Consider the following 21121-nt stretch of genomic DNA (forward strand, 5'->3'; position numbering starts at 1 on the left):
TTAAGTTTGAAGAATACTAAAAACAAAAACAAAACAAAATGAAAATCCCAAGCTATGCATATGGAAAGTTAGTTTCATATGCAGCGTTCTTTTTCTCTCCTTTGTATAGGGAAATGTTTCCATTTGTCCATGTCGTTACAATAACAAGGGACATTTTAAAACATAAATAAAGATGAATCAGAAGCAGCTCCTGGTTGGTTCCTTAGTCCCTGTGCGGGGTCATAGGGCTGTAAATGCTCTGTTAGCTTGTCTCACTAACCATTCATAATATTTGCTATACCTACATCACAGGAGACAAGAGAAGCAATTAAGGATACATATGGACGTGTTTTCTAACTTCCAAATGCCATGTAAGTGTAAGCTATTATCATTAAAAGGAAAGGACAAACATGAAAAGTTAATTTTGAGCTGCCCCTTGAATAGGCTACTGCATTAGGCAGCGAAGCAGTTTTCAGCAGAGCTGGGTGGCCACTGTTAGGAGGTTGTAGACAGGATCCATGGGTTGGTAGACTGGATAACCTCTGAGGCTCTTCCCAGCTCTAAGTCTACAGAACAACAATACATGAGCATTGCTAGAGGTTGTAGTCAATAGGGGTTCTGAAGAGGGAACGTCACTGGATCTTGGAATAGCCAGGAAAAGCCTCATCAAGGAAGAGGGGCCAAGCTGAACAGGTGGGACTTGTTTAGGCAGGGGGAAGGGGGAGATGGGCGTTCCATTCTTCTAGGACTGTGTCTCTGGTATACTGGGCTAACACTGCAGTGAGCTCCTCCCTTTTCTCCTGCTGGACTGGCTCCAGGTCTGGGCAATGAAGACCCAGGGGCATGGCAGGCTTAATTATTAATGGCCCAGCCAGTAATATCAATTTGTGTCAATTCTGGTGATGAAATTCCCTCAAACAGAAGCAAGCCTACTTGCCCCTCCAAAACTCGAGGGTAGTAGGAGCCCCTCAAGAAAGTGAAGAGGTTCCCCCCATCACTTGCTGTGCCATCAGTCAAAGAGGTGTGGTTTCCATGGGTACAGTGTGAACTGAAATGGTAAATCCAGTGTTGACATAACTACCATAAAACCAGCTCTATTCCCAGAGCCCAGTGCCTCCCCACCCAGCTGCTCTGTCCTAAATACTGGCAATCTGAAGCTTGGGCAGGCTTGGCAGGGGCAGGGAAGGGAATGCGCTGGGACACATGTTGGAGGAGGTGCTCTTGGGGGGCCCAGCCTAGGGGAGGAGGAATGAGCCCCTAGACTGGAAGGTCTGGGTCTGTGGCAAGAACAGGAGCCGGCTGCTAGAATCGTTCTAAGGTAGGGTTCTCATCCTTTACTGTGTTATAGATGCCTCTGGAAAGTTGGGTGAAGCCTATGAACCCTCCTCAGAATAATGTTTTTAAATGCATACAATAAAATGCATAGGATTGCAAAGGAAATCAATTATAGTAAAATTCATTTGTCAAAATAATTTTTTTTGAAAAACCAAGTCTGTGGACCCCAGGTTAAGAACTCCTACTCTAAAGGCATTGGTGGGGGGAGGGGATTAGTTAATGGGGCTGAGTGTTACTTCTTCCTGCTGCTTCTTTGAAGGTAGCAACAGAGCAGAAAAATCTAGAAAGAGATGATCCCCTGACTTCCAGCTCACTAGATAATCCCCTACAGTGCCAAACAGGAAAGTATAGGGCTCAGTACATTGTTATCTCTATCACCTCATAAAGATGTACTAACTGTACAGGTGTTTACCCCTACCCCCTCAACCCATCTCTTCCTTTCAAAACATCCTGGGCATGAGCTCTTCTGTTCTGAGGGAAAATCTCACTCCACTCACCTAAGCCCAGAAGCATCACTTCAGAGCATTCTACTACCCAACTCTTGGCCCTGATAATCATTAGACAGTCACTCAATTAATCCGCATTTTATTAAGTACCTACTGTGGGCCAGGCACTATGCTAAGCACAGAGGATATAAAAAGAGGGAAAAGACAGTCCCTGCCCTCCAGGAGTTTCCGATCTAATAGGGGAGACAACATGCAAACAAATATATACAAAACAAGCTCTATACAGGATAATGAGGAAATAATTAAAGGAGGGAAAACACTGGAATTAAGACAGATTAGGGAAGGCTTCCTGTAGAATCTGGGATTTTAGTTGGTGTTTAAGGGAAGCCAGGGAGGTCAGTAGTTGGAGTGGAGGAGGGAGAGCATTAGGGGCATGGGGGATAGCCAGAGATAATGCCTGGAGGAGAGATGGAGCATCTTATTCGAAGTACAGCAAAGAGGCCAGTGTCACTAGATCAAAACAGACTACAACCTGCCTGGCTGGTGCCTTCCTTAGCCCAGAGAAGCAGCAACTGATGATGATGATGATGATTTTAAAATAGTTACTATTTACATTGCACTTTAAAGTTTGTCAAGTACTTTACCTATTTGTATTCTCTCATTTGATCCTCCCCACCACTCTGTGAAATAGTTATTAGCACCTTTTTACAAACAAGAAAACTGAAGTTAAATGGCTTGCCCAGGGTCCCACAGATAGTCTGAGATAGTATTTGAATTGTGTTCTTCCTCTCTCTAAGTCTAGCATTCTATCCACTGTGCCACCAAGTTTCTTCTAAAGCAGAATTAGATGTGGCAGCTTTATAGTGCCCTCAGTTAAGGGGAAAAGCAGAAGAAAGTGGGATGTTTCACTGTAGAGCGAGCAGCTGAGGAGAGCCTATCACTTATTCTCCTGGGAGACCCTTTGTTTGCATATCAAGGCAAACCAAATCCCTTTACTTGTGAAGATGGGTAAGATGAGAACGACTTGGAGCAAAGAAAGTGTGCCCATACTACCAAATCTGCCCATTCTTCAAGGCTTTCTGGCTCAGTAGAACCTGTGAGAACTCACAGTGCACTGTCAGCCTTAAAGAACTCAGTCACCTCCATACCACACTGAGACATTGGAATAACGCTTCAGGAGAGGAAATTTGCCAGTCGTATGTATTTACTTGTGTGTTATTATGTTCCATTTGCCATGACATATAAATGGTAACCTCTGTGAAGGCAGAGTTTACACCTAAACAACCGTGTTTAGTACTGTGCCTTTTGTTGATGAAGATAATGGTGGTACCTGGTGTAGCAGACGTGGACTTCCCAGGAAGCTGAGCATGTAGCCTGGCCCATTCTGGTGGGACATGTGCTCTGGTCCTTTTCTAAAGAATAGCATGATCCAACAACTCCTACTGGGTCACTTGGTGCTCCAATCCACCCCCACTGTTCTTATATTTGCATATGGTAATTTAATTTCTTAACTTAGGTTATTATCACAAAAATCCTGTGAAATTGGTCGATATATCCACACCCCCACCTCCATTTTACCCATGACCAAGAATAGCTCCCATTTAAGGTTTACAAAGCACTTCCCTTGCAACAACATTCCCCAATCCATTATCCAAAATAACCTTCTTTTTCATATTTATTTATTTTATTTTTAATTTATGGAATAAAACAAGCATTTCCATAACATAATATAATAAAAAAGTGATTGCACATGAAACTGCAGATCTATTACTTACAACTTGCTATTCCTTTTAAATATATAATCAAGTTATCATGTAAAGTTTTTTTCTTTTCTTTTTTTTCCCTTCCCTCCTAAAGCACAGCTGTGACCATGCCATTCTCCTGCTCAAAAATCTTCAATGATTTCCTATTACTTCTGGGAAAAAATACTCTTTTCAGTTGACATTACAAGTCCTTCCCAATCTAGCCCCAACCTACCTACCTTTCCCAACGTTTCCCCCCATTGTGCCTCTTCCTATACTCTGTGTTCCAATTAAACTGGCCCCTCTACTGTACCCTGAACTCAGTTTTCCCTTTCTGGCCTCTATAGCTTTGTGCAGGCTGTCTCCTTTCTGTGCTTGGAAATGTATGCCTGTTTCCTTTCTGCTTCTTAGAATCCTTATTTTCCTTGAAGGTTCATCATAGTGCCCCCTCCTTTGGAAGTCTATCCTGGTGCCCCTCGTTGTCAGTACTCTCTTCTTTGTCAAATTACATCATATTGATTTATCTGTCTTACATGTTGTGTCCTAAGTAGAATGTAAGCTTGTTGAGGACAGGTGCTACATTTTGTTTTTTTCCCCTTGCATCTCTAGTCCTTACCACAGGCCTAGCATAATAGATACTTCAAGAACTATTTAATGAATTGTCTAGAACCCTGTGAGGTAGGTAATAAAAATATTATTAGTCCCTTATTTCAAATAAGGAAACTGAGACTCAGTGGTTAAAGGTCTTAACCAAGATCACATATTGAGTTAGTGATGAAAGGGATGCTACATCAACCTACTGAATGTTAACACAAGGTCTTGCCACTTAGCTGGGATAGTCTATTTCTCTTTGTTTTACAGAGCCCAGGAATCTGAAGTGATGGGGGCACTGAGGGCTCCCCAGGAACTCTCCAATGTAACTCCTTTATTGAATTCAACCCTGTCCCAACTTGCTGGGTTCCCCTGGCAAGCTGCCTGTCGCACTTTTCCCTCAGTGGAGCCAGGTTTTTCCTCACCAGACAGGTTTGGGAGGCAACATCAGCCAAGCCTAAAGGATTCTGAATTTCCTAATTAAACTGCTTTTCAGGATGGGTGTTGGGAAGAGGCTATTATTCTCCAGGGAAAAATGAAGAAATGCAAACTCCAGCCATTTTTCTGGTTGCAGCTCCTACCTATAGTGGGTGGGAAGATTATCTTTCCTTAGCAAAGTCTCCTTTTTTGAGAGCTGGTATCACAAAGGGGTTAAAATAGTGGGCTTGTCCGCCTTTTGCTCCTTGTCAACGGTGGCCAGATAATGAGTATCAGGAAGAAAAAAAAAATGGAAAGATTAAAAAAAAAAACTCAGCACAAGCACATTTATACTATACTAGTCAAACAAAATAAAACAAATCTCACATGGGTTTGTGCAGGTGTTAACAAGGACGTGGACTTTGTCCATCCTTCAGACAGAAGGAGGTAAACAAACTGCACACAGACCACAGACACAATCGGGAAGGGAAGGCCAAGTGCATGAAGACAGCTGGGCAGGTAGAAGGAGAACATTCTGAGGATCTGGGGATATTTCCATGTGCCTGCTGGTCAATAATCCCCAGTGTTTCCCAGGGGTAACCTCTCTGACTCTCTCCCACGTGGCAGCTGATGTACAGTCCCTGCAACATGCCCTATAATAGAGGTCCTCCTCCCTCTGTCCCCAAGAGAAACTCAAAAGAAAGTTAAAAGATGGTGAAAATAGAATTTATTTAAGGTCCTCAAGAGCCCCCTGTCCTAATTTCTATAGGTGTCCCTTGGAGGGACTCTTTTTGGACCACTAGGGCATAGGGTGGAACTAATAAAGGTGAAGGTCACGCTTTCTGGGTCATGGCATCAATACAAATCACAGGAGCTGAGAATCACAGCTAAATCAGACAGATACCCACACCAACCCACTCTGGGTTGGGCTGTGCTGTAGGTATTGCTGGGAAATATAGAAGAATCTCTCAAGTGAGTTTAGAAGAGGTGAGCTCAACAATCATGGATTACAAAAATTCAGTGCTCAGCTGCCTCTGTACTTCTGGCTTTCCCTTCCTGATTTTTTCTGTGGTCTGTGTGCAGTTTGACTATTGTTGCCTAGGGTATACAGTCCATGGCCTTGCTAACACCTGCTCAGCTTATTATTTTCTTTTTGTAATGTTTTATTGGTGCTTTTTGCTTTTTACATCACTATCACTTCGAAACAAACCATTTTTTCCTAACTCCAGAATCCCTCCCTTATAACAAGGGTAAAAACAGTTAAGCAAAACAGATACATTAACTATGTCTGGCAGCAAATGCAGCAGTCTCTACCTATATAGTAAACCACCCCACTAATAGATGGGAAGCATGTTTCATATTAGGACCCAAGAATCAAACTGGTCATTGTATTCATCTGAATTCTGATACCTTTGAATAATTTTTTTCCTTTACATTATTTGGTTATGGTGAATATTACTCTTGGTTCTGATTTCTTCACTCAGTATCATCGGTCCATACAAGTCTTCCCACGTTTCTCTGAATTCCTCATATTCTCAGTTTCTTGAGTGCAGTAATATTTCATCACATTCTTATAGCACAGTTTGTTCTGCCATTTCCCAGCAATGGGCACTCACTTTTTTTACCATTTTTTTTTTGGCTACCATAAAAATTTCTGCTATGAATTTTCTGAGATCTATTACAGTTCATTTCTTTCAATCAATCCCTCACACAACATGATTATGAAGACCCTTATCATCCTGGTTACCTTACTCTGGATGTTTTCTAGGTTAACACTAACTTTCACCAAATGTAGTGCCCAGGACTGAATACAACAAAGTAGGACTATCCCTTCCGTTATTTTGGAAGTTATTCCCTTAATGCAGTTTAAGATTACATCTGTTCTTTTTGGCTGCTATAACACACTAGTGACACGTGTTAAACTTTTAATCTAGTAAAACTCCTAAATATTTTCCACAGTTATCCAACCATCTTTCCCCTACCTTGTACTTGTAGAGCTGATTTGAACCTAAGTCTAAGTTCACATTTATTCCTATTAAATTTCACCTCATTATATTCACTTCAAAGTTTTATCTACTGAGATCTTTCACAATCCTTCCTCTGTCATCCAATATGTCATCTGTCACTTCCAATTTTGTGTCTTGTTTAGATCAGACAAATGTACCATCTATGCCTTTGTTCAAATCGTTTATGAAGAAAAGTTAAGCAGCCAAGATCAGATCTCTGAGACACTCACTGCCCTAGAGAGCTTGTTCCACATCGACATAGGGCCACCAATGACTACTCTTTGGGTCCAGTCATTGTTATTTGTTTGATTGAATTAGTGCTTTCTGCCTGATCAAGACACTGTGGTAGGTTCTGAGTGAAAGGATCTAAGACCTTAGCAGAGGGAAAGCGACAACAGGCTCAGGGATGCCCAGGGAAATGCCCAAGGTACAACACCCAATTTGATGATTCCCATCTTCCAGCTCCCTAGAGCTGCTATCAGGTTTAATTACAGGTGATCTCTCTAGTCCCATACTGCCTGGACATGTTTTCCAAAAACTTGAAGGGAAATATCAACAAAAGGGCTAAGCCCCCCCCCCCCGAGGGAGAGACTTTTATTAAGTGGATTTGTTCTGTGAAGTTTGGATTCAGTCAGAGGGCTGTACTTGAGGACCTAGAAGGCCACATGTGACCTCGAGACTCTCCAGAGCCCCACCTCTGTAAAGGCTGGGCAACTGGACATCAGAAGAAAGGTTAAAGGGACTGGCATGATGCTGCCAGGGTAGAAAAGACTGAAGGAGGACTTAAAAACAACCTTGGAGTATGTGGACAGGTTAGTACCCAGATAATAGTAATAATGGAGGATGGAACAAAAGTGGGTCAAATATGGAGCAAGAAGAATTGAAACCAGATATCAGAAAAAAATTGCAAATGTTAAGCAAGGCTAAAGGTTACAAAGATTCCAGCAATCTCCTAGCTTTAGAATTACAAAAAGTTTGTGGATCTTTAAGAAAAAAATAGATCCCGACTTGTCCTGGATTGAGTAGGTACTATACCTCTTGAAAGCAGGAGAATAGCTAAAAATATCTTTCACATCTATGATTCAATGAATGTTTGCTAACTCAATAAATTATTTACTTTGCAGTTAGCATAGGAATTGACCCAAAGTCCTCTTTTTTATAAGCAGAAAGAAGTCACCTAAGATTTCTCAAACCTTCCAGTTATAAGAAGGCTCCCTATCATGGCCTCTTTACTGACCATGACCCAGTGAGCTAGAAATTGGTTCCTGTGAATGTACATCAATACCATTACTCACTCAAAAGCTTTCAAATTACCTTTATTAAAATCTTTTTTTTCTTTTCATTTTTTTATGAAACACCTCAAAACACTTTGCGGTCAGTAACACAGATCAGTAAAAGTAGTGACAACTCATAAGACACTCAACAAAGTTCAACAAATTCCAACCATTTACAAGCCAAAGCTTAAATTAACAAGATTTTTATAAGCTCAATAAATATGTTCTGGTCCAGTTCAAGTATAATTCAACAGATCACAGCCTCAGATATTTCACAAGTAGAAAACCCTGATGATACCGGCCCAATGCTACAACTACACTAAGCTAGTGTTCAAGCCAACAGTTTATTTGCTGAATTCTGTGGGGGGGGGGAGTGACTGAATATTGCTTTCTTTTGGGGGGCAGGGTGGAGAGGGAAGTTGGTTTTTTAAAAAGCAGGTCTTAGTAATATTAAAGCCTGAATTTGATCCAGGGAACAATGTATCTATTGCTAAAAATGGTAAATACTTTTGAACCCCCTTTTGGGGATACACTTGGAAGTTATCAACAAACATTGCAGAAAAACGCCTTTTAAACAGAATAAGAACTTGCCTGGGCTTCTTTTAACACTGTACTAGGTTCAATACATATAGAAATAAAAAGTGCAAATTATGAAGATTGGTGAAGAATCATGCCAATGATATTGTATAAAAATATATATTATATATGTATATATGTACACATGTATATCCTGAAATCTTTTGTAAATAGAGGATCCTGATGGAGTAAAAGAGAAAAACGCCTTAAGAAACATGGTTAGTGAACAACTCTCCATCCCCCACCATGGGCATACTCAGTTCATCAACAAGGAAGACCTAAGAGTTCCTCAAGGGAGCAGCCAATCCAAATTTCCACGGAAACCCTGCCAGGTGAAACAGGCGATGGCAGGGGATTTTCCTACTTTTGGGGGAAGAGTAGGCTGTCACCCTTGGTGGCAAGGTAAACTTCTGCAACAGCTTTCTGATGGTGAGGGTGTAAAGTTTATCCCAATCTGGTTTAGTGAGTGGCACAACCCTAGAAAAGCTGAGAAATGCATCCCCTCCCCTCTCTGTGGTGGCAAGATAGAGACATATGAGGTCAGGATATTTCCCAGAAAGGAAGGAACAGCTAGTGCTGAGGACATAGTACAAGTATTCCTTGTTCACAGGCTACCTTTGGCAACTGGATTCATGATGTGTGGGGACAGGAGAACAGGTCTGGATTGAGCCCCAGTCTTCAAACCTTTTCATGTCTCTTAAAAACCAACCTTCCTGAGGTTCTAAAATGTTCTAATGACAAATTTGGCTTTTCAGCTTTGGTAAAGCCCTGACTTGGACATGTCTAAACTGGTTTATTTTCTTTTAGTGCCTTCCTGAAACCCTTTCTTACACACACACGGGTTTCCAATATCTGTATCTCCTCCCTGGGAACATTTGCTCAAAGTTTATATTCCAAAGTCTTATCATGTTTATGGTGTTTGTATTATATTAGTGGTTCAGACCCATACCCTATGGCTGAAATGTCCACTGAGTTCTAACCTGCCATAAGAAATGAATAATTCTCTCATGCTATATCTGCCAGGAGTGATAAGACCAAATACTGGGAATCTCTAAAGATTTCTTTAACTGCCTACATTTTAAAGGCCCAAGAAGGCCCGATTGACTTTGCAGAAGTGTCTTGACTTCTAGGGGCAGAACTGCGCTCCACTTCATACCATTCTGAGGTTTCCCCCACAGGACTGGGAACTTCACAAAAAGTATCCAGGAACAAAATACCGCACATGGAATAACTGACTCACTGGCCAGGGATAACGTAGCAGCTGAGAAAGCTTCTGGCCTAGAAAGGTAAGATCTGTCTAACGTAGAAATGATCCCTCTGACCACCTCAGATCTGCAAAGAGTTTGAGTACAAATTATTAAAAGCCTCATGACAAGAAGCTTCAAAGAGGATCATCCCCAGCTAGCTACAGGCTCCCTTAATCCAGGTGTGAAGGGCCCTAGGTCAAAGGAACCTCAAGGCCTAGACTTCAGCTCAGCAACCTCTTTCTTCCTCAGCTGATCCCAAAGCTTAAGGGGCATCTTAACATCATTGGGTTAGGAGGTTTTTGAGAAGAATACAACCCAGACACCCCAGCATGCAGGCACCTTCGGGTGAGTCAAGGACAGAATCTTGGCTGGCAGTTTCATTGTTTTGGTGTTTCTCAATCCGACTCCAAGCACCGCTTTATGGCAGTCATTTGTCCCGGACACACACCAACTGCTATTATAGCTGGAGGCAGAGGAAGTGTATGCTTCATTTTAATCCAACTGAATCCATACCAAATCCACTGTCCAAAATAAAACAAGCCCTCATTTCTCCCTAATTTGGGGTGGGGGTGGGGGTAGAAAGAAGGAGGGGATTAATCTGGAGGGAAATTATTTAGGCTTTCAGAAAGGTTTTTTTGGGGTGTCTTTCAAAGTCTCCTTCATTCTAATTTAAGACATAAAGCTAATGAACTTTCAGAAATAACTGAATGAAAGATCTTTAAAAACAGGTTACTAAAAATGGTGGCTTGGCCATATATTTGGAGAATGAAGGAGATTGAATCAGGCCCCTTAAGAATGTACTCCTTGCCTTTCTTGGTGATGTTTGTTCTAACTCCAGAGCTCTGGGTACTCTAGCTGGGCTATCCCAAGCAACGAACAGCAAGCAGAGAGATGAATACTACTTCATTCAAGTGTCTCTTTACATAGACTTTTCTCTTTGAGGCCCTTCCCATGGATGACCCACCCTTCTTTTGGCCTGATGTGTTATGTCCCATCAAGAATTTAAACCTTGTTAAAAATCCCTGAGGAGTCAGATTTTTATGAAAAGGAAAAGGATGTGGGCACAGAACGCAAGGAGAGTCAGGCGAGAGTTTGAAAAAGGGCTTGAGAGAGAAAGAAACACGCACGCACACATACAGAGAGGACATGCAACTCTGCCTGTTGGACGTGCCAGGCCTGCTTTGTTGCGCGAACAGTTTGGGGAGCATTTTCACTGGTTCTCTGGGTGCTGATCCAAACAATGTGTCCTTTGCTTCGCTTTGCTTTCCTTCCTCATCTTGAAGGAGAAGATGCAGTAGTCTTGCCTTGGAGATCAGCGAGGTACCACTGGCAATCCCTCATTTCGCCTCATCTTGTTTCCGCTGGGTCAGAGTTTTTTCCTCTCAAAGTGGGGCACAATTCCGATGCCACAGTCATCTGGCTTCGGGCTGCTGCCCTGTTCATTGCTCTTTAGGCCTTCCTCTGCCAGCTGGGACAAATACTTCTGCACAGGAAGGAAAAGCAAATTCAATTCCAAGAGAATGACTGAACAAGCACCTGTTTGAGACCAGGCCCTGGGCTAGGTGCTAGATAATAACAGATTACATGTGCACAATGCTTGACAGTTACAAAGTATATTTTCATCATAATTGAAACTCAATGTAACTCTGGGGAACTGGCAGGACAGTCATGATTGCTCCATTTTACAGCTATGAAAATTGAGGCCAAGAGGTGCGTACATGCCTAAAAAGTCATGTGGCTGACAAGTGGAAAATCTAGGACTACGTCCTAGGTCTCCTAACTTCCGATCCAGGGCTAGTAGGCATTGTGGCATAGTGAATAGAGAGCTTAACTTGGAATTAGGAAGATCTGGGTTCAAATCCTACTTCTGATACTTAATAATTGTGTGATCACAGTCAAGACAATTATCCTATTTAAGCCTCAGTCCTCTTATCTAAAAAATGGGAATAATAATACAAGTAATACCTCACAAGCTTGTTAAGCTCAAATGAAATAATAATGTATGCAAAATGCCTTGAACATTTTAAGGTGCCGTGTAAATGGCGATTCTTTACTTTTTATTATTAACAAAGGGACCACAAAGAGAGATGTCATGTCACCACAGCAATCTACAGAGAATTTATTTGCAAAGTATTCAAATGCCAGGGGGAATTGGAGGGGTCAGATGAAGCAAGGAAGTCCTTTCCCTTCAAACTTCCTGGCAATGCAGTGATCATCAATAACTCACGATTTTACCAACAGATCAATATACTGCATTAATGTACTTCTTTCATTTCAGCAGAAATGGAGACATGTACTATAAGGGGATTATAATGTTGCATGCATGGTAAAACACAGTCACTGAATAAATTGTTTTTGTTTTATTTTTCTTTGTTTTTCTTTGTTCTGCTTGAGATAGGGATGACTGCAATGTAGAAACAAAAGATAACGATAATAGAAGCTACTAAAACTTTCTTTTTTAAAGAAAAAGTGTTTTAGGGACACTATTCTGCAGAAGCCTCAGAGATCAGCAGCATCTGAATTTCTAGTTACCTTTAGAACATCTTCAGCTTGATGGTCTACTGACACTTTAAAACTTGTATGTACAAAACAGAATTTATCTTTTCCCCTAAAATTGCTCTTACTTTGGACTTCATTCTTTTTGCCTATGGTACAACTGCCTTTGTGGTTATTTTTTGACTCCCCCCCTTCCTAAATCCAATCACCTGCCAAGTCCTGTTAACTCAACGTCTTCTCTTCTTTCCCCTCCCAGTCCTATTCCTGGATTGCAGACTTCCAAACTGTGCTTCTGCTGTTAGCTCATTCCTAGAAACCCTAGAAACATCCAATAATCCCTGAAGTCTTCTCACCCCCAGAATGTCCCCCTGTAAGGTTCATTTCCTGCTCCCATTGCTGAGGACCTCCATTGTGTGGAAGGGCCTAGGTTGGCCTTTGTTACTGCCCAAGCCCTTCTCCAAGCTGTACTCATGACTCTGGACTTCCTCTACTATACCACTGAAACCTCTTCCCTCTAGAAGTCCACTTCCACCTTGGACTTCTCACATTGGAAGTACCCTGTCATATCTTCATTCTTCTCCAGGTTACTTTCCTGACTCTAGAGATTTTCTCCACCATGCCCAGGGTCATGGAACAGCATAGACAGCATTTAAATCTATGTTTCTCTTGACTCCTAATCCAACATTCTTTCTATGATATCACTCTCTCTCTCTCAGGGGATCTTACACTTTCTGTCTTTTGTCTCAAGGGCTCCAACTGTTTTCATCTCCCCTCCTCCTGCCTTGTCATAAGGCAGGTACTCTGATTGTTGTGATGATCAAATATGTCATACTCCTTCTAATTTGTGAAAAAGGCCTGTATTTTAATTATGAGTATTTTCTAACCTATAAATACTTTCTTTACTTGTTGGAAAAGAAAGAAGGTAACTTGCTATGAGTCTTGTAGCTAGCTGTTAACTTAGAGCTGAAAAAGTGAATTCACTTGCCATCTGGGACCTGCAGAATTCTGTAGGAATTGTTAGCAATGAATTTTAACGTCATAATCCCCTGTCCAACCTGGGATAACTTACTCTCTAGCGTAGTATAGAAAACACTAAATTTGGAATCAGAAGACTTGGGTCTGAATCCCACCTTTGTTCTTTCCCATCTGTGAGGCCTTGGGAAAATCTTCTCTGGGCCTCAGCTTCCTCATCTGTGAAATGAAGGGGCTGGGCTGCATGACCTTTAGGTCCCTTTCAGCTCAATTCAACAAACTATTATTCTTCTAACTAAAATGTCATGATGCTAATGATTTCCCACTGAACAAACTTGAGATTTAATTGGGGGGTGGTTGGGGTAGGAATGCAGAGAAGATGGCAGAGATGACCTTAGAAACCACCTTTAGAATCAAGGGCATCTCTGTGATAATCTCATGTGTGGCTTCATAAGGAACCAGTTAGGTGCATCTGGGGCGATGTGTGGCAGACTGGGACAGACACACACTCACTTTCCTCAGTAAGTCTGAGCTCCCTGGGGCTTTGACAACGGAGGGAGAAATGGAATGGGAGAAGGCATGCTGCCCTACCACACTGGAAAGAGACCCTGATCCCTGCACAGTGTCCTGCCAGTGCCTCTCAGGGCAACAGAGCCTCTTTCTTACCTGCAGATTTCTGTAGTGGATAGAACTGCGGCAGTGGCTTGTCTTTGCTGTCTCCTCATTAGTGTAGAAAAGACCACACAACTTGCAATAAAACCCCGTCCTGGGCACCACAAACTCTACTCCTGTCCAACAGGGAAGGAAATATGTTAGAAATATGGTAGACTCTCCCCTTCTCCCCAGCTCCTGGTTAACCTTTGAGGACAAAGACTGACTTGGGCCTGGCCAGGGTCTGCGCAAATTTTGGTATATCCCTAGGAAAAACAAGGATAATTCATATTTGTATAATGCTTTCAACTTTGCAAACTGCTTACTTTTACATTTATAATTTTACTTAATCCTCACCTATGAGGTAGATAGTATAGGGTAGGGGTGGGGAACCTATAACCTCAAGGCCACATGTGGCCTTCTAGGTCCTTGGGTGAGGCCTTTTGACTGAGTCCAAGTTTTACAGAACAAATCCTTTTACTAAGGGTATTTGTTCTGTGAAGTTTGGATTCAGTCAAAGGGCCATGCTTGAGGACCTAGAGGGCCTCGAGGCTGCAGCTTCCCCATCCCTGGCATAAGGATTACTATCTCCATTTTACAGATGAAAAAAATGAGGCTTCAACAAGTTGAGATTTATCCAAAGTCACCCCCTTTAAGAAGTTTTCCTTCATTCCCCTGACCTGATATGATCTCTCCCTCTGTCTGATTCTCGCAGTATTTTGTAGCTCTCCTAGGGTCTTATTACACCCTTCCTGGTATTACAGTCACTTGTGCCTTTATCTTATCTTTCTTTACTAATTTGTAGTCTCACTGAGGGAAAGACTGAGTCACATTTATTCCCTGTTAACACCTATATACCCTGCACATAGTAGGTGCTCAGTGAATGTGAAATTGTGAAAGCAGTGGATGGGGGGAATGAACACTAGATTGCAAGTCCAGAGTTTGCCTAATAATAATAGCTAGCATTTATACAGAGCTTTAAAGATTAGCAAAACACACTGGAAATATATATTTGTAATATTATATATTTTCACTTACAGTATACACTTATATTATACATTTATCCTCACAACAATCCTGGGAAGCAAATGCTATTGTGATTCCCACTTTATAAATTAGGAAACCAAGGCAGACATGGGTCAAGCGATCCACCCAAGGTCTTACAGCTAGTAAGTCTGTCTATGACAGGATGTAAACTCAGGTCTTCCTGACTCCAGGTCTAGTACTCTATCTACCTGAGTCTGAGAAAATTTAAGAGACTTGTCCAAGGTCACACAACCAGTAAATTAAACTCTCTATACATCCTGCCATAATAAACACTATTATTAGGAAATGGTAAAAAGAGCCTTGGGCTCAGAGTCAGGAGAATTGGGTTCTAGTACATATATGAGAGAGACTAAAAAATTATAAAGTAGTATACAAATATAAGAGTTGGTAAACTCCCTAGATCTCCCTTCATGGCTGTGGCTATTCCTATTTCAGGAAAGAGACCTCTCCAGCCATCAGAGGACACCTGTTTTTCATCCCTATCATCTCCAACACTTTCATCTTCAGGACCCGAGACACATCATTCTCCATGACTATACACAGTAGAAAATGAGTATGGGTGGCAAGAAGATCATCCATAGGACATAGCTTCTGGAGTCTCTTGGCACCAGAAAGGAAGTTATCCAAAATTGAAATGGCTCTAAGCCAGCTGCTAAACAGCTGTACACAGTGCACAAGTTATAGAGGGCTTGAAATGACTGTTCTCCTGCTCACCCAAGCAGGAAGGATTTTCAGTATATCTCAGCACCCCCTGAAATAGATAAGAATTCCAGGCTTGCAATTAGCAAGTTAATTTTTTTTCCAGTTCAAAAATAGCATTTGCCCTTTGGAGTCAGATAGGAGATGGAAAACACTAGAGAGTAAAAGATATGTCTTTGTCCTTTGTGATTCCTCCACAGTGCAGAGGGGGCACAGTGGATATAGCGCTGTGGTTGGAGTCAGGAAAACCTGTGTTCAAACCTTGCCTCAGACACTAGCTGTGTGATTGTGGGCAAATCACTTAACTCAGCCTCACCTATTTGTAAAATGGAGGTAATAATAATGGCAACTACCTCACAAGATTGTTGTAAGGATCAGATAAGACATGTGAAAGCTACTTGCAGATCACAACTGTTATTCAAATGTTAGCTATTACTGCTATCTCTATGCCCACTCCTCTCTAGCTTTTTGCTGGGTCCTTTTTAAATTCCTGATGGCCTAAGGTGACATATTCCTTAAAATCCTATCTTCACCTTCTCTGCTGGCTCTGCACTTTTCTTCCTTGGCAATCTCAGCTATACTCATGGCTTAATGGGTAAGAATCTATATCTCCATCCCCAATATCAAGCCTGCATTTTAACTGTCCTCCCCACCAGGGTTTATATCCAGATATGCTGGGGCCATTTCAAAATCAGTTATGTCCGAAAAGAATTTATTGTCTTCTCTAAATCATGTCCTCCTCTGACTCCCCTATCTCTGACCGTTTCACTAGCATTCACTCAGTCACCTATGTGGTAAATCTTGGTGTTATCTTTGACTGCATTTTGGATTGGTGACTGATTCTTAACTCGTGGAGGAGCCTGGGAACTAGTCAGCTGAATTGATTGTTCCTGACATTTCCTACTGTGACTGTGGCCTCGACACAGACAGCTGTAAGAAGTACTGCTAATGCTCTTCCTAAGGGTAGAAATACCTTTCTCTCATCTCCCCCTCAGGTAAGTCAACTGAGAAATCATGCACTTGTACACTTTAATCCAAAATAGACTGATTTTTTCTCTTATTCTTTGTCCCTCTGTTTCTGTCTCTTTCTGTTTGTCTGTCTCTGTTTGTCTGTCTCTGTCTCTATCTCTGTCTGTCTCTCTCATCTCTCTCCCACAGCCCTTGCCACCCCCAACTACATAAGCCACAGGAAATGGAGGGGTTTAGGAAGCAGTGATGCATAGGTTTGTGCAGCCCCAGGTTCAGCTTTACCCCCTAGGTAGGTGGCAAGTGACAGTGCTAAATTTGAGATATTTGTTCATTATTCTAAGCAAGGTTGTACTGAGCTCTTCCTCCAAAGTCTGGTTGGGATAGATGGTGTATGTGGGAAAGGAGCGGGAGATCTTTAAAAGCACATTCTATTGGAAAGACCTGAAGCTTCATTTGTGGCACCACCCAGTTGGGTCCCACAGGGGAGAGAGGCCAGGGAGATAAGATGTGATGAATCTATCATCACATACCCAATCACATCTCATCTAAACAAAAGGAGGGCTAGTACAAAATACAGCAAACAATCTAAAATCATTTCTATTAGGCAGCAGCATATAGCCAGACACACACCCAGCTCCATTCACCAAGCATTTATTTTCTTGTTCATTATTATTTTTGGGTTCATTATCATCATCCTCTAAGAGACAGGAGAAGCAGGCATTCAGAAGCATACCCTCAGACACTCACTCATCCCTTTCTTTCCCGCCCCTCTCATCTCTGGGCCACAGCTGGGTGGCACCCCAAAAGAAGCCTCAGGTCTTTCTGATAGAACGTGCATTTGAAGATCTTCTACTCCTTTCCTACATACATAATCTGTCCCAACTGCACTTGGCTCCTGCGGCCTCAGTGAGAAGCACTCTGCTACTGTTGAAAAAGGTCTGGATTTCTCCTCTCTCTAATCTCTCATCCCCGAAGCTTCCAAAGTGACCTTGAAGATTAAATGCAAACTCCAGAATCCCTTGTTTCTTTCAAACCTCAATTCAAACGCCATCTCCTACATGTGGCCAGCTGCTAGTTTGGCTACCCAGCAAAATTACCTTGCATTTATTACATACATAGTTAGATGTGTAAGTATTCTTGCCTCCTATCAAATGTGAGCGCTTTTTATTTATATATTTGTATCCCTTGTGCCTAGTCCAGGGCCTGCCACAAAGTAGACATTTAATAAATGCTTGTTGATGAATTATTGACCAAAGTCCTGCCTCCATTATTTGCTTGCCATGAGACTTTGGACAAGTCACAAATAATAACTACCTTCACTTGATGGTTTTCCTCACAACAGTCCCATGAGGTAGTTGGTGCAAGGATTATTATTTTTGTTTTGCAGACGATTATGACGCTCTAAAGTGGGTCTTGAGGCTGCAGGTTCCCCACTCCTGCTCTAAAGGGTGAATCTACCTGCCCAAAGTCACACAGAGGACACAATACCAAAGCCCCTGGTTCTCCACTACTTTCCATTTACATCTGAAACTACTCATTATAAATAAACCTGCTCTGCCTCCTTTCTGGGGTTGTGAAGGTCAAATGAGATAATGTAAGTAAAGTGATGTGTAGCTACAAAGCACTATATTATTATTATTATTATTATTACCACCATTGTTATATTCACTCCAGCCTCCTAGTCTACACTAAAACCATTTCCCCTGCCCCAGTGCTCCTGCTCCTCCTCTGGGCTTATCTGAGTCCTATGCTAAGGCTCAGCTCCAAGTTTCTTGCTCCAGCAAGCCTTCCTGGCCAACTAAACACACCTGGAGCTCACCCTTAGGAATTCCTACAGCATTTACTGCTCATTGAGCACTTAGCATATTGACTTCTATTGTTAGTTAAACCTCTGCACCCTCCCAGGAAGACTTCCAGGTCCTGCCCCAGGTCACATCATCCAGATTGTTTAGACCTCAGCATATCTACCTGGCCCCACTTACCTAACCAACCTTTACTGTCATCTTCCTATTATGCCACAAGACATGCACACTCACCCCCTTTTCTACCTGGGAACAGTAATCAAAACAACACTGACATTATTTCTGGAAAGGGCATGCCCTCAGGCATGCCCTTCTGGCTCCATTAACAGCCCTTGTGACTTCCTTAAACAAAATTTCCTTCCTTGGCCACCACTCCCCAGAATGTATTGGCTTACCCGTTCAAACTCATGTTCCATGAAGGGAAGGACTGTCTCTTTTATATTTACATTCCTAGCACTTAGCACAATGCTTGGCACATATCATAGTATCTGCTTAACAACTAGCTTTCTTTCTTTCTTTCTTTCTTTCTTTCTTTCTTTCTTCCTTCCTTCCTTTATTCCTTCCTTCCTTCCTATCTGCCCAGGATTAGGTACTATGTCTTATTTGTCATTTTATGTCTCTCAGAGCCCCCATGACTGAGTCTTACCAAAAAATGGTACTCAGAAAACATTTGTTGATTTGTAGCACCCAAGCAATAGAGTCAATTTTTGATGTATGGAGATAATTCACAGATAACTTCAGTCTATGGAACTCTCCCCACTAACACTGACAGGAATCAGTCCTTGTCTCCTTCCACACCCACCCTTTCACCAGGGCCAAGGTTCCTAATGGTGTAATGTGAGTTGGATAGCTTATTTCTCTCGCCCTGCCCACCTGTGCCAGCAGTACTGAGTGATGAGATGACCCTGAGAAGGAAGCTGAGGGAAAGGAAAGAAGCATGGGGTGTGGAGAATAGTCTAACTATACATAATTCACCCTCTGCATAATTGAGAGTTGACTGGAGGCATTATAGATGTAAACATGATTGCTTTGTGACGCATTGGAAATGTCTATAAAGAAGCTAAGTTAGCAATGTACAAGAGCATTATCATAATAAGAGCCAGTTATATAAGGTATGGAGAAGCATATATGGGGCTACTCTTGCTTCCATTTTCAGTCTCTATTAACTGCAATAATTAAAACTGCATTTGCTGTCCAATAACAGCTCTTGAATGAAGGTAATTATATGTTAGTCGTAGTAATAAACCTGCCACTGAATTGAGAGTATAAGCATTTGGGGATTGAGCTTCTGCCGGTTAGGAAGTGCCAGACTGTGACAGTTCCTGCTGGCATGCCTCAACCAGAACAAGGATGACCAGTAAAATGGTGGAGCCTTCCCCTATGTTGGGCCCTTTTACTAGTCCCCAATGTTTCTGCTTTCCTCTACTTTACTGGGGACCCAGGCCAGACCACAGGCTGCTGTTGTATTTCTCTGAAACCACAAGGAACACTTGACTTTTAATCCCACCTCCCACAAGACTCTTATTGTTCTCTCTGCCTGTGAAGAAACAGAGGTGGCAGGCTGGTAGAATTAAGTGAAAAGAATAGTGTATTAACTTTTAGGAATCTTCATTTGCTGTGTGACCCTGGGTAAGTCATTTCACTTTTTCTGAGCCTGAATATCGTCCTCTATCAAGGTAACTATCAAATAATGGATGAGAAAGTGCTTTCAAAAGTACAAGCTACACACAGGTAACCAGTGGTATTACTTCCTAACTTTTCATGTATTTATGTTTTTTCTTCCTAACTAGACTTCCCAAGCTCCATCAAAGACCATGTGATCCACTTGGTGATGATATTCCCACCCCTCTTCCCCCTAGTGCTTAGCACAATATTATGTTCAATAGATATTGTTGAATAAATGAATTCTCTGGAATCCTTCCACCCTCTCCCAAAATCTGACATCCACAGGGAGAAGCTCCACTGTTCAGAACTAGGGGTAGAGGCTACCATCTTGAAATACTCTGAGTTCAGAATGGTATTCTTTTTTTGTTTGTTTTTGTTTTGCCTTATAGATCATAGGACTTATGGCTGGAAGGAATCTTAGAGATCATCTAGTCCGGGGTGGGGAGCCTGTAGATGTGTCTAGGTCCTTGGGTGGGGCCTCTTCACTGACTAAAAGTTTTATAGAACAAATCCCTTTTATTAATGGATTTGTTTTGTGAAGTTTGGATTCAGTCAAAGGGCTGCAGTTGAGGACCTAGAGGTCCACATGTGGCCTAGAGGCTACAGGTTCCCCACCCTTGCCCAAACTTCTTATTTTACATATGAGGAAACTAAGGCCTAGAGAAGACAAATGATTTTCACATGGTATGAAACTAGGCTTCAAACTGAAGTCCTTTAATGCCAAATCCTCTTTCCATTGGCTGGTAGCAAACTGACCTCTTCAAAGTGAGTAAGAAACAGAAGATAATTCTTTCACCGAACCCAACACAATCAAAATGGCATGATTGAGGGAAGAAAAAAACAAGAGCAACGCATTTTTTAAATCAATGAAAAGTAGGAATCCTGCCATGTTAGCCAGGCAACTCATCTTGACCAAGCTGTCACCATTCCAGAGGGAATGACTGTATTATCTGTATTTATTGCATGGACTTTTTAAAAATGCTTTTTGTGATATTTTTCCTATTTCTGCCTGAAATGATATCAGCAACATTATTTATATGTTACTAGATTTTAGGTCTTAAAAGGACACTAGAGATAATCTACTCCAGGCTCCTTGTTTTAGAGATGAGGAGACTGAGACCTAGAGAAGGAGGTGACTTTCTACAGAGTTAGTACAAAGGAGCAGTAGGAGACAGGATTAGGACCTAGGTCTCCTGACTCATACATA

At 41.9% G+C, this 21121-nt stretch overlaps 1 protein-coding gene across 1 annotated transcript in view; it reads right to left on the bottom strand.

Annotated features, from left to right (window-relative positions):
- Positions 1-10351: 10351 nt before the first annotated feature.
- The window catches only part of RBM20 (RNA binding motif protein 20), a 236296-nt gene continuing 225526 nt past the window's right edge, over positions 10352-21121 (bottom strand). The window contains exons 13-14 of the mRNA XM_027851849.1: positions 13748-13869; positions 10352-11096 (exon numbers count right to left, since the gene is read on the bottom strand). Of these exons, the coding sequence (XP_027707650.1) occupies positions 10980-11096; positions 13748-13869 (239 nt within the window). The 3' untranslated portion in view covers positions 10352-10979. The remainder of the gene's footprint in view (positions 11097-13747; positions 13870-21121) is intronic.

Source organism: Vombatus ursinus, unplaced genomic scaffold (assembly GCF_900497805.2).
Source record: "Vombatus ursinus unplaced genomic scaffold, bare-nosed wombat genome assembly UNPS02009205.1, whole genome shotgun sequence".
In the NCBI taxonomy this organism is placed as follows: domain Eukaryota; kingdom Metazoa; phylum Chordata; class Mammalia; order Diprotodontia; family Vombatidae; genus Vombatus; species Vombatus ursinus.